Source organism: Physcomitrium patens, chromosome 24, assembly GCF_059467195.1.
Source record: "Physcomitrium patens ecotype Gransden chromosome 24, ASM5946719v1, whole genome shotgun sequence".
NCBI lineage: Eukaryota > Viridiplantae > Streptophyta > Bryopsida > Funariales > Funariaceae > Physcomitrium > Physcomitrium patens.
In genome coordinates, this window is record NC_143433.1 from 14,228,463 (window position 1) to 14,240,930 (window position 12,468).

Consider the following 12,468-nt stretch of genomic DNA (forward strand, 5'->3'; position numbering starts at 1 on the left):
ATGGCATTTAATAATATATGTTAATTACTAAGATAATATTTTATATTCAAAAAATATATATATAATATATGATTTAATAAATTTGACAATAATCTAAGATACATGTTAATGTAAAATACACAATTTTATTATTATTAATATAAATTGTGAATGGATTAATATCATGTAAACAATAATGCCATTCTTGAAATAGATCTACAATAGCAAGAAGTTCTTATTGTCTATCTCATCACTAATTTTGATTGGTGAGAATTTTTCTTAATAAAAATCAATAGATACAAGTTTATTATATGTCCCTATTTGTAATAAAATGACATCCAATGCATATTTTAGTATATTTCTTATTTTTAAAAAAACCAATTTCAAGAATTATACATGACATATAATAGAAGTTAAAGTTTTTTTATTTTTTTTTTTATATTTTTTTTTTTCTGAAAATCTAAAATGTTACTTTCATATTTAGGTTTTTGTAAGTTATTTTTAAAATTTAAGAAACTACTTATATATATATATATATATATATATATATATATATATTAAATAATATATTTTTAATACAAAAATTAAACATTGCATTAAAATTCTTTGATTTGTCTAATCTATACCTTTTTAAATGGTCATTTGAATTGATTTATTTCAAACAATTCACTTAATTTCTGTAAAGTGTATATATATATATAATTTTTTTAAAAGTATATAGTATAGTATTTACAGTTTTGCTACACAAAGTATTTTTTTTAATATTCTTTTATACTCTTGAAATATATATATATATATATATATATATATAAAGGTAGTTTTAAAAATATATGATAATATTATCTAAAAATATATAGAAATTATCTTTTATTAATTTTTTAATTACAATTGGATCATTTGCTATGATTGTGTCCTTGAATAAAATCTAATTTGTGTCTAAAGAGCATTTTTAATGTTTAATAAGAAAGATATTTTCTACCAAATATGATTCAATCTATTTATATTTATTTATTTACATAATATAAGCATTGGTTATAAAACAATTAGTGAAAATAGTAGAAAAAAGACTATTTATTTATCTAATTAAAAATGTACTCAAAATTTTAAGTATATGGTTAAAAAAATATAATTTAGTATATATTTGATAATATAAAGATTTTACTGTTTTTTATCTTTTTTGTTTTTGATATCAAGACATAATTATAAAGAATTATATTGGTTTAATTATATAATTTAAAATAGATGTTATATTGTGAAACCAAGTTGCTACAATGCATTATTTTAAACTTCTACTATTGAATATCCTATTTTAAATCCTTGTTAAAATTTTTTACTTTTTAAAATCTTTTAAATGATTATTGGTATTTTTGTGAGTTTAACCATAATATCAAGTAGAATGAAATTAATATAGTGATTAATAGTATAGTAGAACCTTTAAAAGCATTGACATATAAGAAGATACAACAATATATTATTTTTAATGAATTGTAGAAGAAGACCAAAATGTATAAGTAGTAGTCATAGCACAAAATCTTAATAGATACTAATATTTTTACTTAAATCTTTTAAATAAATTTAAATTTAAAAAAATTCTAAGATTATACCAAAATAATATTTATCTTAATACAAAACATAAACGAGTTTTTATTATAAACAAGAGTATACTCTAAATTGATATTTTTATTGTTGTAGCATAAACAAAGTAATTATGTAACTTAGTTAGTTCATTGTTAGTAGAGTAATAAGAATATAATCATGACTAATATCTTTAAATTCCTAATATAAATAATATGTAATTTTACATTAACTTTGGTATATTCTTTGACATACAAATTTATATATTAAACTAGTAAATTTATTATTATTATATAAAGAAGATTACCATATAAACTATTGAATTTACAATTACAATGTAATCCTTAGATAAAAAATGATTTATTTTTGAAAACATATTTTATTACTAAGGTGTAAATAAAATTTTATTATAATTGTATAATAGATCTTTTATTAAATTAGTGAAAGAAATTATGAGGGCAAACAAAGGTATACCAAAAATAGTCATTTTACTGACTTATTCTAAGCAAACATTATTTTATATTAGAAAACTAACTCCTACATCACAAATGACATTGAAAGCATCTATTAACTTTTTAGAAATTGCGATGTGAAAAGAAATTTCAAAACACACACACACACATATATATATATATATATATATATATGTTACTTCTAAATTAAAAATTGTGTATATGATTCTAATTTCATTGCTACTATTTTTGAATCCTTGATACAAATCATAAAATCTATAATCCTTAAATCTCAACATTTTGCCTTGAAACCCTATAATTCAAATTATGCACTCTTAAATTCTTTAACCATCATATCTTAAACCATAAATCCTATGTCTTTACATTTAGAGCTTTGATTTGTAATCACTAATACATATTTTTTTTGGTTTCTATATTAACTTTAAAACTTGTGTGTAGCGTCTCTTTTAGAATGTTTGTTCTTTATTCTGGATTGTATTTTGTAGAAGTTATTTCCCATATCCATGATTTTAAATTCAAATCCATCTCTTTTTCTTTTCTTTTCTTTTTTTATTCCTTACATTGATCTCTACTTTCATTTTAGAATTTGTCCTTCCTCTTCTTTCATTCATTCATTCATTCATTTTTTTCTTTTTTTCTTTTTTCTTTTGTTGTTGTGTGTATATGTGTGTGGATTTTATAGGGTGTATGCATGGATTTAAAATTTTAAACTTTGAATCCTTAAACATTAAATTATAACTTCTTGAATTTGAGCTGCAGTATCTAAAATTCAAGATTCCTAAAATCAACCACAAGTTATAGGGCTGTGTCTTTTTACATGGACCCCAATTCCTTATCTATCATTATTGAACTTCAAACTTTTACTTTGAACCCTTGTGTTTGAACTCCAGTAGATTAACTATTATTTTTATGCTTTACACCATGATTGTGAATTTGGTATTTTCTTACTAAGTTTATATTATTTTATTATTAATCCTGTGGTGTTCATTTCATTAGCTTCGATACTAGGTCATGCAGCCATATACTTTACTTTGAGTTCTCAATTTAAATGTCTTAACTTTTGTCCTTGGTATATGGCCTTTAACCAAAATTCGACAATCTGTTTTCTTAACCCTAATTGGCAAATCTGTAATCAAACGATGTGTTCGGGTTTGTCAATGTGGGTTATGTGTCGTGCGAGTTGAACGTGTAGCTGTTGTCCTTGTCCATGCAAGGGATGTTTTATTTTAGTTTTAGGTTTACCGTGCGTGATTTGTTCTTGCTGAAATTATTTACATCGTTGAGTATTTTTGACTAATTGCGTAGTTTGCAAGATTTTTGAATTTTGTTTGAAATTTTTTAATCTCTCTGTCGTTATGGGTTTAGGTTTAACCTGTTCGACGTTACACACCTCCTGGGGTTTCGAGAAAGTAAGGTTTTGAATCACTCGTTGTAAACGATGGAATTATGTCGGAGGAAGAATGGACGAATTAGTGTCCAGCAGTTGGACAAGTGGGTGGTGTAAACTAAGAAATGGTTACTCACCCACATGCGACACCATCAGGAGCAGCGAAAGGAGAGAAGGCGTGGTAGAAATATGATGTGGAGAATATAATTTGGAACAGAAAGGAGAGAATGACGACAATATTATAATAATAATACTAATAATACGAATAAGGGGGTGCATCGGGGGCAGCAGCACGGGAAAGCGTGACGCAGCATCGCAAATAACGAGGGTCGGCGGCAGCACTTGCGCAACACAAAAAATCATATCACGGCAGAACGCACGCAAGCAGGGCGACGGAAGGGCAGGGAAGGGAAGGATCATCCTCGCCTTCCATTCAATTCTATCTCCCCCCCCCCCCCCCGCACTTGACCATGCTCCACCACTCTAGACAGTGTAGTTGACTAGACTCGAATCACAGCATGCCTTCCTACTGCCCCCTGCCCCTCCCACTCCCTTACGCTTCTACTTCTTCGTCTTCCTCACTGTCTCCCAACTTATCCTCTGCTCTGGTAGTGTCTCTACAACCATCTTGCCCTGAACCCACCCACATCACTGCCATCGTTGTTTCTACCACCGCTGCCTCTACTTCCCATCTTCCTTTTTGTGCCACCACTGCATTGCCTTTCCCAATAGAGCGCCGCATCATCCCCCTCATCAATTCTGCGTCACTCTGTCGCTAGGGTTCGCCTGCTTTTCAGGTATTGCTCTTCTCCCTCAACCCTCACCTCCTCTCTTCTTCGTCTCGTGCTTGCTTACTCACACTCTATATCTCTCTTGTGCTGCTACCCTAAGTTCTGGTGCATCTGTTTACTGACGTCTTCTCAGGTCAACTGAAAATCGTTGCATTTATATTTGTACAATCATTTTACTGCACAGCATGTGGGCAAATGAGAGAGAATTTTGGTTTTTTCGCTTTCGCTAAGAGTTTTATACTTTTCTTTTCCATTTAAAGATACACTGCACATGAGACGTTGTAGCAAGCCTCGGATGTTCAACATCTTCACTACATTTCACCAGGGTTATGAGTATACCCAGCTCCTTTTTCTTGCAGGGTCAAGGTGATGTATTGCTCCAATTCTACATCTGCAAGCCTGTCGTGTCCTCCTATCTGCTTATGTTCTTATAGATAGCCGACTTTGATTCGCTGTGGCGATGCTATACTAACGCTAGGATGTTGTTAATGTTTTGTTGCTAGACCCCAGAAGTGCCGTCGTGTTTGAATACCCGAAGTATTTCTCCATGCCTATTGGCACAGCTTCCTGCGGCGATGTGTGCAATCTGATTTGGCAATGATGTTTGGTTCCGCCTTCGTTACTCCTGCTATTCAAGTGAGTTTGTGAGTGGTTGTGTGAGAGGAAACAGTATAGGACTGTTCAGGTATGGGTGTGCGTAGGAGGTGGCCTCGTCCTTTTCAAATTATATCCGAAACCCGATCCAGGTTTTCCCTCTGTCCTGGTCTATCGTTTTCATATTGCTGTCTAATGCTATTTCCTGCGAAGGTTTTAGGTAAATACAACTTATTTTACTATACGGGATATGTTCGACCGAGTGTGGCTATGTTTATAACGTTACTAGGTGGTTGTGCCGAAGTGTAGGCATGTTGCCCGAAGCCACCTTTAGCACACAGGGCATCCTGTTTTGTCTCCGAGACATTCAGTATAAGCAGTTATTGTTCCACGATGGCGAGCTTGAACGATGCATGATATTTGACGTTGTTCATAGTTTCTTTCGGTAGAATACAGGAAGTGTATAGTATCACCCTAGTGTTTACAACACATGTCGAGATGAGTTTTGATTTAAACGTATGAAATGCTTCAGGTGGACCAGTTGCAAGGGTGTGGAGACAGCGCGCAATTGAAGGCCATGAAGTACCAAGTTGTTCAGTTTGCCTTCGCAACGAAAGGAGCATGGCGGTATCTATACTAATGACTTAGGTAGGTATGCCGTATTGCGTACAAGGCTTGTGACAGTAGACTGAACGTCAACATATTCAAGTATTTCACTTTTTGCTTTGTGTTCTTCATCACAGAGCTCAGGTGTTTGGAAGCTAGCTCGGGGACAATGAAATTACTGACAGCTTATCGGTGTGATCCAGGCTGTGTCTATACACTCAGTATTTCTATGTGGTATTCTGGCAGTGTTCTGTTCTCAAAAGGGATGTTGAAGGATTTGAATTCATTTCGTACTTCTGGTCAACTAAGAGGCAGGTCATGGACTTCGTAGTATGGAAATGTCAAAATTGAGCAAATCTCCATCGTTGCTGCGGTCTCCCACCGTCAAGTCTGGAATCAATAGTCTTACTTCGTTGGATGAGTTGCATCGTGGTCACGAACCGAGCAAAAGCAGAACTTGCTGGCCTCAGACAGGTGGAAGCCGAGAAGGACGGTCCATTGGAGATGGATATGGATATTTGCGAGAGCGTCTCCAGCTGCTCGTTCCCCCCTCTATCATCATAGCCGTGCCTTTTGTATGGTGGTGCGTAAAGGCTGGTCCTTCTCATGGCCTGACGTGGCTTTTTATAGACATCGTACCCTGGTATTGGTTCAACGTGTCTGCCTTGTTCGTGTTGTTTGTTGCAGTTGTAGTGTCGGTGCATCTTGCTGTTCCTCACCTCTTTGGGTGGGCTACAGTAATTCCTTCATGGGGTGTTGTAAGAGATGCATGGGGACATAGCTGGAACTTTGTAAATAGTAGCTGCATACAGCCTTTAGGAGCTATACTGCAGCTGAGTGATAGGAAAGACGGTGGGTGGAAGGTTAGATCGCAGTCTCAGGGAACAAGATCACCTAGTTTCACCAAATCTAAGAAGAATCAGGTTTATGGAGAAGGAGTACAAACTTTCAGCAATGGGGACGTGTACGAAGGCGAGTTTTGTCGAGGAAAGTTTTCTGGAAGCGGAGTATATTATTTCTACAAAAGTGGCAGGTATGAAGGTGACTGGGTAGACGGTAAATATGACGGTTACGGTGTTGAGACCTGGGCACGTGGTAGCCGTTATCGAGGGCAATACCGCTTGGGTATGCGTGAAGGATATGGCATTTACCGTTTTTATACAGGGGATGTCTACTCAGGTCACTGGTCCAATGGTCAAAGCCATGGTTGCGGAATGCAGACTTGTGGTGACGGCAGTTGTTACGTTGGTGAATTCAAATGGGGGGTGAAACATGGTGTCGGTTTCTACCATTTCAGGTACCTCTAGCCTCAAAAGTTTTTGCTTAGGACTTCATCAATTTCTGACTTGGGGTTCAATCCACAGTATACATCAAACTTATTACTTCGGTAGCATATGCTTGGGGTAGTTCAATATAAATCTGTCTTGCCGTTTCAAATGCAATGGATTATTTAACTAAAAATTGCATTTAGCCCTGCTCTTTTGCCATTGAATTACATATTTTGAAATTACCTATGTTGTGATCGTGGTTCACTGGTCTGCGACCCTACTTTTTTCTCATTTTCCATGTGATTCCACTGAAAAGACAGTCAATAGATAGAATTAAAAATGCACTTTTCCTCCCTTGTCAGATGCACTTCCTTTTCAATATATGATAAACCATCTGTCATTGTGATTATTATGAAGCGGGTCTTAGGTATTTTCTTCAAATTTTCTGTTCGGAGAACTTGTTGCTCATTTCGCTGAAGTATGTAAATAAACATTAGGAAGACGGTGAGAGTACAATCTCAGTTTCTTTTGAGGATGCATTAGTCATGTTATCCATCTGCTTTGCCAGGAATGGAGATACGTATGCCGGAGATTATTTTGCGGACAAGATGCATGGGTACGGTGTTTACAAGTTTGCCAATGGTCATCGCTATGAAGGCTCATGGCACGACGGTCGGAAACAAGGGCTAGGTATCTACACTTTCCGCAACGGTGACACTCACGCAGGCCATTGGCATTTGGGTACCCTGGAGAGCAGAAGCACACAGGTCTCGAATTCATCATCCGCAGTGGCCACCAATCACTTCAAAGTCTTGAATGCTGTTCAGGTATTGCTCCATTGTCTTTATTTTTATTCTCTTTGTCTTTTGCTCGAATTACTGAAGCTTTCTTTTAAGCTTAGCACCAACCTTTGTCACTTCAGTTTAGAAAATAAACTATTGTGACGTTGGTTTGTGATATAAAATACAGTGTGATCTACATTCCATGCGAAGGCATTTTTGGTTATTCCCATAAGATAGGACAGATTGTTCATTCATGATTTTTGCAACTATTTGTTGGTCAACGCAGATTAATTCACGAGATTGATATTAGTTTTTACCATGCCCTTCGAATTTAGAGAAATGGCTTTGCAGCTTAGAAAGTCGCGTGTCGTTTACCTTGGGATTGACTTCTGTCATTGTGTTGATATCGATGCTCATGAAGGAAGCGAGAAAGGCAGCACAGAAAGGAATGGATGTGCAGAGGGTGGATGATAAAGTGAAAAAAGCTGTTGCACTCGCAAACCAGGCAGCCAATGCTGCACGTGTTGCTGCAGTGAAAGCTGTGCATCGCTGATCTTCACAACTACATCTGTTCATGGATATAGCGTAATGTTTTTTTAATCCTGGGCTGGGGACAATCTGGGAGTGATGACCGTAAGTGCAAGGGAGTCGGCTCACTTAGCAGGATTCATCCTCTGCTGCCTAGATATGATTACGTATGCACCACTTTGCTTGGTTGTAAAGTAGCTATATATTTGTTTGTCCACAAGAGTTTTCTGAAAGACAGAATGTGACCGGCCTCATTATCTTTGTTAAAATGATGACGAAGTGTACATTTTAAGACATCATTTAGGTTCTTCTAGCATGTATGGTGGACAGTTAAAACCTCTCTGCTCGTTCCCTAATTTAAGCTTTTTCTCAAGTTTCGTTTTCGTATATTCCAATTCCCTTGCATACAGTTTCTGTAGTTTAAATCGAATGTGTTATCATGGATACCTTAGTGACATTAAACAATCAATTTAATCAGTTGTGGAGCACAAACCCTACACTATTATAACTGTTCCGTGATCTTCCTGCTTTTAACGGGTCTATTGATACACTTCAGATTCCTTACGTCATGAAGAAATGCACACCTAATCGTCTGTATCAATCACCTGAACAAAGTGTAGAAGGTGAATACGCAATGACTTTCAGCTACAGTAGGTTATGATATGAATCACAGTTTTTGATTTTTGATTTTTCATAATCAACCATTCTGTAATAAAATTGATCTAAACAAGAAAAATCTTGTATTAAAACTTGTATAAAAAAACACCTAATTAATTGGGATTGGGTTGTAAGCTGCATTTGGATAGTTACATTAGATTGATCTTAAAAATTCTGGAGTGCAACTATTTTTGTGCATTGATTTACCAAGCCTTACTAACAATTATAACAATTGATGATACTTTCAAAAATTGAAAGAAATTTTTACAATTTTCAATTGTTACAACCCTAAACCCTAAACCCTAAAACCTGATTGACTTACAAGTTAATATGACATTTTTCTATCAATTTATAAATATTTTTCTTTAATTTATAATTTGTCACTGTTTCTATTTGTATTTATAATTCAGTTATTATATTTCTTTCACATAACTAAAAAGAATTGTTAAATTTCTTAAACTTCTGCAATAAATTTCTCTGCTTAAGGATGTAATTTATACTTTTTTGCATTTCGTTTTCTATTATTTTTATTTATAATATTCATAACTGCATTCTACATTCAATATGTGCATGTACTGTTTATTTTGTTGTGCTTATCAGAATGCACAATCTCTTGTAATTTGGTAGCCCATATTTCCCAAGACTTAAATCCTTTGTGACATTTTTTAGTTAAAAATATTAAGACATCAACATTTAATTATCAAAAGACTTGAGTTTACACAAAACCCACTTCACATATTACTTAAATACATCAAGATTCAATAAAAACAACAAAAGTGGGAAACATTTATCAATCAAACAAAAGATAGTGTAAACATAATAATATTAAATTTCCGACTTGTTTCAATAACATAAATTTTATAAAAAATTATCTTTATTTCAAGTTCATTTATATCTTATAAGAAATAATAAAAATTAAAAAAATATGTATTTATTATTATTCTACAAAAAGTTTTTTAATTCAATGCAAATTTAGGATTACAAGGGTGTACTTGGGATTTTGGAATTTTGAGTTGATGTGTTCTCCATTTTTGAGGTCTACAATTCCAATGGTGTGAATAACTTGTTCAACAAGTTCTTAGTTTGCAAGATATAGGGTAGTTTAAGTTTGTTTCTAGGATGGTTGACTTTTGTAATACAAGGGATATTTGAAAGTTTTGAAAAGATCATTAGGTCAATGTAGAGGTTGCCAATTGTAAGCATGTCATTGAATTGTTGTGGATGTGTATGGATTGGGCAATATTAAATATTTAGTATTTAAGATGTTTGAGTTGATGTATGCAATTGAGGAGAAATATTTGAGGTTTTGATTTGAATTACCTTCTTATTTGTGGAATCTATCTATCATGTGGTGTGAATAACTTGCTCTATAAGTTTTTCAATATTGAGATATATGGCCTTGGACTTAACACATGTTTGAGAGTTGAATTTTTGTGTGCTTCTTATTTTAGAAATTTTGAGTTGACTTATTTCCATATTTATAATACTTCTAATTTCCAACTGTTTGCTTGAAATCTTCATCAAATCAATGGTTTAGGATTAAGGGTTTAGGATTATATATATGTCTCTAAAAAATTAGCATACTTTTTTTGGGATTTTAAATTGACCTATTCCTACGATTTTCAAGGGTTGTGGTTTCAATGATAGAAATAACTTTACTTATGCTTCTTTCATTTGGTACATATAGATACTTTGACTTTTAAATGTAGAGTTGATTTTTCTTATTGGTGAGGAATTTTAATATTTTGATGTGACCTACCTTCATATTTTGATGCTCATATCTAAAGATTTATAAAATCCTACAAATATGCTAGGTTTAGGGTTAATGTGTGTCTCCAAAAACTAAGCATATTTTTTTTGGAATTTTGAGTTAACTTACCTCCCTTCTCCCCCTATTTTCAAGGATTGTGGTTCCAATGGTAGAATTCATTTTACTTATGTTTTTTTTGTTTAATAGATATAGATACTTTGATTTTTGATTGTAGAGTTGACTTTTTTTGTTGGTAAGGAATTTCAACATTTTGAAGTGATCTATCCTTCTATTTCAAAGTGTTGTGAATCTAATAGTGTATTTAGTTTATCCAAAAAATGTATGGTTTGGATAATATGGAGGTTTTAAAAATAAACTTTAGGATTGGTAAATTCTTATATTCTTAGAATTTTGAAATTCGGAAGTCACCTACCTCCCTATTATCAAGGGTTATGATTGCAACAACATAAAAATATTTACTCATGCAATTTCCATTTGAAAGATATGAAGAGTTTGACTTTGCACTTTTTATGCTGATTTTGGAATTTTAGGGTTTAGGATTTATAGTTTAGGGTTTGAGGTTTAGGGTTTAGGGTTTAGGGTTTAGGGTTTTTTAGGGTTTAGGGTTTTAGGGTTTAGGGTTTAGGGTTTAGGGTTGAGGGTTTAGGGTTTAGGGTTTAGGGTTTAGGGTTTAGGGTTTAGGGTTTAGGGTTTAGGGTTTAGGGTTTAGGGTTTAGGGTTTAGGGTTTAGGGTTTAGGGTTTAGGGTTTAGGGTTTAGGGTTTAGGGTTTAGGGTTTAGGGTTTAGGGTTTAGGGTTTAGGGTTTAGGGTTTAGGGTTTAGGGTTTAGGGTTTAGGGTTTAGGGTTTAGGGTTTAGGGTTTAGGGTTTAGGGTTTAGGGTTTAGGGTTTAGGGTTTAGGGTTTAGGGTTTAGGGTTTAGGGTTTAGGGTTTAGGGTTTAGGGTTTAGGGTTTAGGGTTTAGGGTTTAGGGTTTAGGGTTTAGGGTTTAGGGTTTAGGGTTTAGGGTTTAGGGTTTAGGGTTTAGGGTTTAGGGTTTAGGGTTTAGGGTTTAGGGTTTAGGGTTTAGGGTTTAGGGTTTAGGGTTTAGGGTTTAGGGTTTAGGGTTTAGGGTTTAGGGTTTAGGGTTTAGGGTTTAGGGTTTAGGGTTTAGGGTTTAGGGTTTAGGGTTTAGGGTTTAGGGTTTAGGGTTTAGGGTTTAGGGTTTAGGGTTTAGGGTTTAGGGTTTAGGGTTTAGGGTTTAGGGTTTAGGGTTTAGGGTTTAGGGTTTAGGGTTTAGGGTTTAGGGTTTAGGGTTTAGGGTTTAGGGTTTAGGGTTTAGGGTTTAGGGTTTAGGGTTTAGGGTTTAGGGTTTAGGGTTTAGGGTTTAGGGTTTAGGGTTTAGGGTTTAGGGTTTAGGGTTTAGGGTTTAGGGTTTAGGGTTTAGGGTTTAGGGTTTAGGGTTTAGGGTTTAGGGTTTAGGGTTTAGGGTTTAGGGTTTAGGGTTTAGGGTTTAGGGTTTAGGGTTTAGGGTTTAGGGTTTAGGGTTTAGGGTTTAGGGTTTAGGGTTTAGGGTTTAGGGTTTAGGGTTTAGGGTTTAGGGTTTAGGGTTTAGGGTTTAGGGTTTAGGGTTTAGGGTTTAGGGTTTAGGGTTTAGGGTTTAGGGTTTAGGGTTTAGGGTTTAGGGTTTAGGGTTTAGGGTTTAGGGTTTAGGGTTTAGGGTTTAGGGTTTAGGGTTTAGGGTTTAGGGTTTAGGGTTTAGGGTTTAGGGTTTAGGGTTTAGGGTTTAGGGTTTAGGGTTTAGGGTTTAGGGTTTAGGGTTTAGGGTTTAGGGTTTAGGGTTTAGGGTTTAGGGTTTAGGGTTTAGGGTTTAGGGTTTAGGGTTTAGGGTTTAGGGTTTAGGGTTTAGGGTTTAGGGTTTAGGGTTTAGGGTTTAGGGTTTAGGGTTTAGGGTTTAGGGTTTAGGGTTTAGGGTTTAGGGTTTAGGGTTTAGGGTTTAGGGTTTAGGGTTTAGGGTTTAGGGTTTAGGGTTTAGGGTTTAGGGTTTAGGGTTTAGGGTTTAGGGTTTAGGGTTTAGGGTT

At 34.5% G+C, this 12,468-nt stretch overlaps 1 protein-coding gene across 4 annotated transcripts; it reads left to right on the top strand.

Annotated features, from left to right (window-relative positions):
• The first annotated feature begins 4,021 nt into the window (after positions 1 to 4,021).
• On the top strand, positions 4,022 to 8,356 carry LOC112276699 (uncharacterized). 4 transcript variants are annotated; one of them, XM_090246887.1, is made up of 7 exons: positions 4,022 to 4,211; positions 4,466 to 4,571; positions 4,709 to 4,951; positions 5,332 to 5,447; positions 5,609 to 6,702; positions 7,242 to 7,500; positions 7,877 to 8,356. In XM_090246887.1, the coding sequence occupies exons 5-7, from the start codon at positions 5,738 to 5,740 to the stop codon at positions 8,006 to 8,008; spliced, it is 1,356 nt and encodes a 451-aa protein (XP_090103013.1). In that variant the 5' UTR covers positions 4,022 to 4,211; positions 4,466 to 4,571; positions 4,709 to 4,951; positions 5,332 to 5,447; positions 5,609 to 5,737; the 3' UTR covers positions 8,009 to 8,356. The 4 variants fall into 4 exon arrangements, with proteins under 4 accessions (XP_090103013.1, XP_090103012.1, XP_024364038.1 ...); XM_090246886.1 differs by having other exon boundaries at positions 5,652 to 6,702; XM_024508270.3 differs by lacking the exon at positions 4,466 to 4,571.
• The last annotated feature ends 4,112 nt before the right edge of the window (positions 8,357 to 12,468 follow it).